The 3,353-nt window shown below is 40.9% G+C and overlaps 2 protein-coding genes across 2 annotated transcripts in view; both read left to right on the top strand.

Annotated features, from left to right (window-relative positions):
- LOC111066363 overlaps nt 1–579 on the top strand; it is an 85,785-nt gene extending 85,206 nt beyond the window's left edge. The window contains exon 8 of the mRNA XM_041591911.1: nt 400–579. Within this exon, the coding sequence (XP_041447845.1) occupies nt 400–411 (12 nt within the window). The 3' untranslated portion in view covers nt 412–579. The remainder of the gene's footprint in view (nt 1–399) is intronic.
- Nucleotides 580–1,631: 1,052 nt separating this feature from the next.
- On the top strand, nt 1,632–3,096 carry LOC111066375 (DNA replication complex GINS protein PSF3). Its single transcript, XM_022354930.2, has 3 exons — nt 1,632–1,816; nt 1,890–2,284; nt 2,336–3,096. The coding sequence occupies exons 1-3, from the start codon at nt 1,723–1,725 to the stop codon at nt 2,471–2,473; spliced, it is 627 nt and encodes a 208-aa protein (XP_022210622.2). The 5' UTR covers nt 1,632–1,722; the 3' UTR covers nt 2,474–3,096.
- The last annotated feature ends 257 nt before the right edge of the window (nt 3,097–3,353 follow it).

Below are 3,353 nucleotides of genomic sequence, written 5' to 3'. Positions count from 1 at the left end.
CACTATCGATAGTATCGATGTTTTGCTGCTATCCGCTACTATCGACAGTTTAGCACTATCATGATAGTATCGAGCTACAGTTGCTGCGCTTTTGATATGTTTGGATTGGCTGCTCCAAAATACGAAGAAAAATTTATAAACAAATCGACAGGTGGCATCTTATTTTTACAATGGACAAGTATCTAAAAGGTTTCAATGGTTTTTTAATAATTTTTTGAGCCCGATACTACTACGATAGTATCGATTGTTTTCTTCAAAACATTGAAAACCATCGATGGCTCAACTATCAATCGTTTGACAGCTCTAGTTTCCGAAGGACAGACAGACCCACAAGATTTATCAATAAAATATACCGCCTGACCCTCAGAAATATTCCGAAATATACCTTCTCATTTTCAGAATATACCGTAAATACACCGAGGAAATAAACGAACTTAGCCCACGTATCCCCACGCTGTTGAAACAGATGAACACCTGGAGTTATAACGCCAAAAATAATGCATACTGCCCGAACATTATTTTTGAAGATCCTATCTTTCCTCTTTAATCACAAGTAAAACTACCAAGATATCTTTCACCTGAAATTCATAAAAAATGTTCAATTGTTATAATACACGTGCGTAAATTGAAATATTCACTTGTCGACAATGGGTTAATCGTTCCCTGTCCATCAACGGAAATTAATTTTAATTAATAGCGGTTTGAGCGATGTGGATCAAGTATGTATGTTTTGGAAGTATTGACATATAATTATAATTATATACCGCTAAATTAGTGTTAGTAGCCGTCTCCATAGTGATATCGGGCATAGAGCAGTGGCTTTATTAGCTGCAAGACGATGTTCACCAACACTCAGTGCTGATTTAGATCAAATCGTCATGTTCCGGCGAGAAACGTCAGAAAATTAGAAAGCAAAAGATTCCAGGCCGAGAACGAAGCGACAAGGACGTACAAAATTCGATTGGTAGCTGCTCACACCAGCTGTGCAACCAGCTTAGACTTTGGTTCATTGTGATTGTTTCTCTTGCTATCCTGGTGGTCCTTTCAATCGTTTGGAACGTTATGCTTGAGCGTCTCATGCGCTTGCAAGGACCAGCCGGATATCACGAGAAACAACCAAAATGCATCCATGTCTACGCTGGTTGTATGGCTGGTGGGAGTGGCAAATCAACGTGTGCGAATCAGGCGAAAAACCATGCAGAAAGCCCAGCAATTGTCTCCAATCGAACTCCAGTTGCCGGCGTCTAGCTGCCGAAAACCAAGCGGCGGATCAAAAAAGCAAACGATTCCGTGCCATTTCAAAAGCGAAACCCACCACGACGGAATGGATAAAATAGAAATTGAATTTTTTCCAACGGCTAAAGGTAAGTGCAAGTTGGAAATACAAACACACACCACCCACCCGTTCGGTGGCAAGGTGTGTTAGCAGAACGAGGTAGCCTACAATTTCAGTTGTTTTATTTGTTTTTATTTTCCATTTTTGCGGAATATGGTACTCCAGCTGCCAACTAATAGTTCAACATAGTTTACTCAGCTGATTATTATTAATCTTTAATATAACATTTTATTACGTAAATTATTGTTTGCATGGTATGATATTTACGCATATTTTTCGATTGTAGATTTTTTTTTGTATTTTGCTGTGCAGCCCTGGTTACCGCGCAAACTGAGTTTCTCTTTTGTTTTGATTATTTGTAATATTAAAACCAGAGCCAGAGCGCAATGAACTATTTTCCAAACTACTTTTCGATCGAGGATATATTTGTGACCCAGGAGAAGGTCGAATGCAAGGTCAACACGAAGCTGCAGCGGATGGGTGCGTAAAGCAAGTTATTTACACACTCCTGCACGATCGGAATCATTGGAATTTTGTGGGGTTTTTGTTCAAGGCTTCTTGGATGCCGGCGCCGAAGGTGACGACCTGGATCCGGGACGCACCATCAATCTGCCGCTGTGGTATATCAAGGAACTGAAGGTGAACAATGCCTACTTCACCGTCGCCGTGCCCGATATCTATAAGAATGTGCACAAGGCCGTCTGTGAGGCGGAGACAACGCACATCGAACTGGGTCGACTGCATCCGTACTTTTACGAGTTTGGCCGCTATCTGACGCCCTATGACCGCAACCATGTCATCGGTCGCATCATCTTTGAGACGATGCGGCAGCGTGTGCGTCATCTGCTGGACATATCCAAAAACGATGGACAACTGGCCAAGTCTGAGCTGCGACTGGACAACATCGAGGCAAAGCTGCATGAGGCGGGCGTGCGCACCAATACCCAGGTAAATGACTGAACCTCTCTGTTGTTCATCGCTTAATTATCACCGTTGCAGTACATCAACTGGCTGCAAATGACGGGCAATAAAATTCTCATCTCGGAGCTGGTGGAGGAGCATCAGAAGAAGCGAAAACGTGACCGCAGCGACGATGAGGGGGACAGTTTGCCCAGCAGTAAACGTGCCACCCTGTGACACACCCTACCACACCCATCCCCGAATAATTAATAATTTTGGTTCTATTTTTTTTTTTTTGTTTGTTGAAACATTTAGCAATTTTATTCTGTAACTCGCTGCACGCTGCCCAGATCAGATTCTATGCCATACCTTGTAAATACCCATGCAACACTCCACACACACACACAGGCACAAACACATATATGTATATGATGTTTCATTTCATGCCACAAAAATACAATACAATCGGTCTACAGATGGTAGCTTCCAAATACATACAGATCTATACGCGGAATACATATCTATGTGTGTATATATATATTATATGTATATATGTCATTATTGCATGTCTGTATAGCGACAGCAGGGATTAAGTTTTTCTTGTTTAGTTGTTGTAAATACATAATAGCTAAGCATTTCTGACAGGACAGAAGCACAATGCACACACGGTTAGGTACCAAATCTATAAACTCTTACTGCTGCTGCTGCTGCTGCTCCACTCTCTCTCTCTCTCTCTCTGGCTATATATTTGCTCTCCCTCATGCGTTGGCAATAAGCCAACGGAACAACCATCGATCGTCTTCAAACCATGCATGCACACATATATTGTATATATGTAGATATAAATAGGTAACTACATACACATACACTATATATATATATATATATATATATATATTTATAACAACTTGTTGTAAGCTCAATTAAAACTTTGATTTCGTTACACATTTCCACAAATAAAAATAAAAGAAAAACAAAACTGCGATCGATAGGTCGATTAGGGTGTGTGTCCTGCCTCTTCACTCCAATCAGTTATAGTAGTTATATGTAGATATATAGTTCTATATGTTGTTTGTGCATTTGTATCAACAATCCCCGCTCCATGCCCCCCCCCACT

Source organism: Drosophila obscura, unplaced genomic scaffold, assembly GCF_018151105.1.
Source record: "Drosophila obscura isolate BZ-5 IFL unplaced genomic scaffold, ASM1815110v1 contig_165, whole genome shotgun sequence".
NCBI lineage: Eukaryota > Metazoa > Arthropoda > Insecta > Diptera > Drosophilidae > Drosophila > Drosophila obscura.
This window is presented reverse-complemented; position numbering and strand designations above follow the sequence as displayed.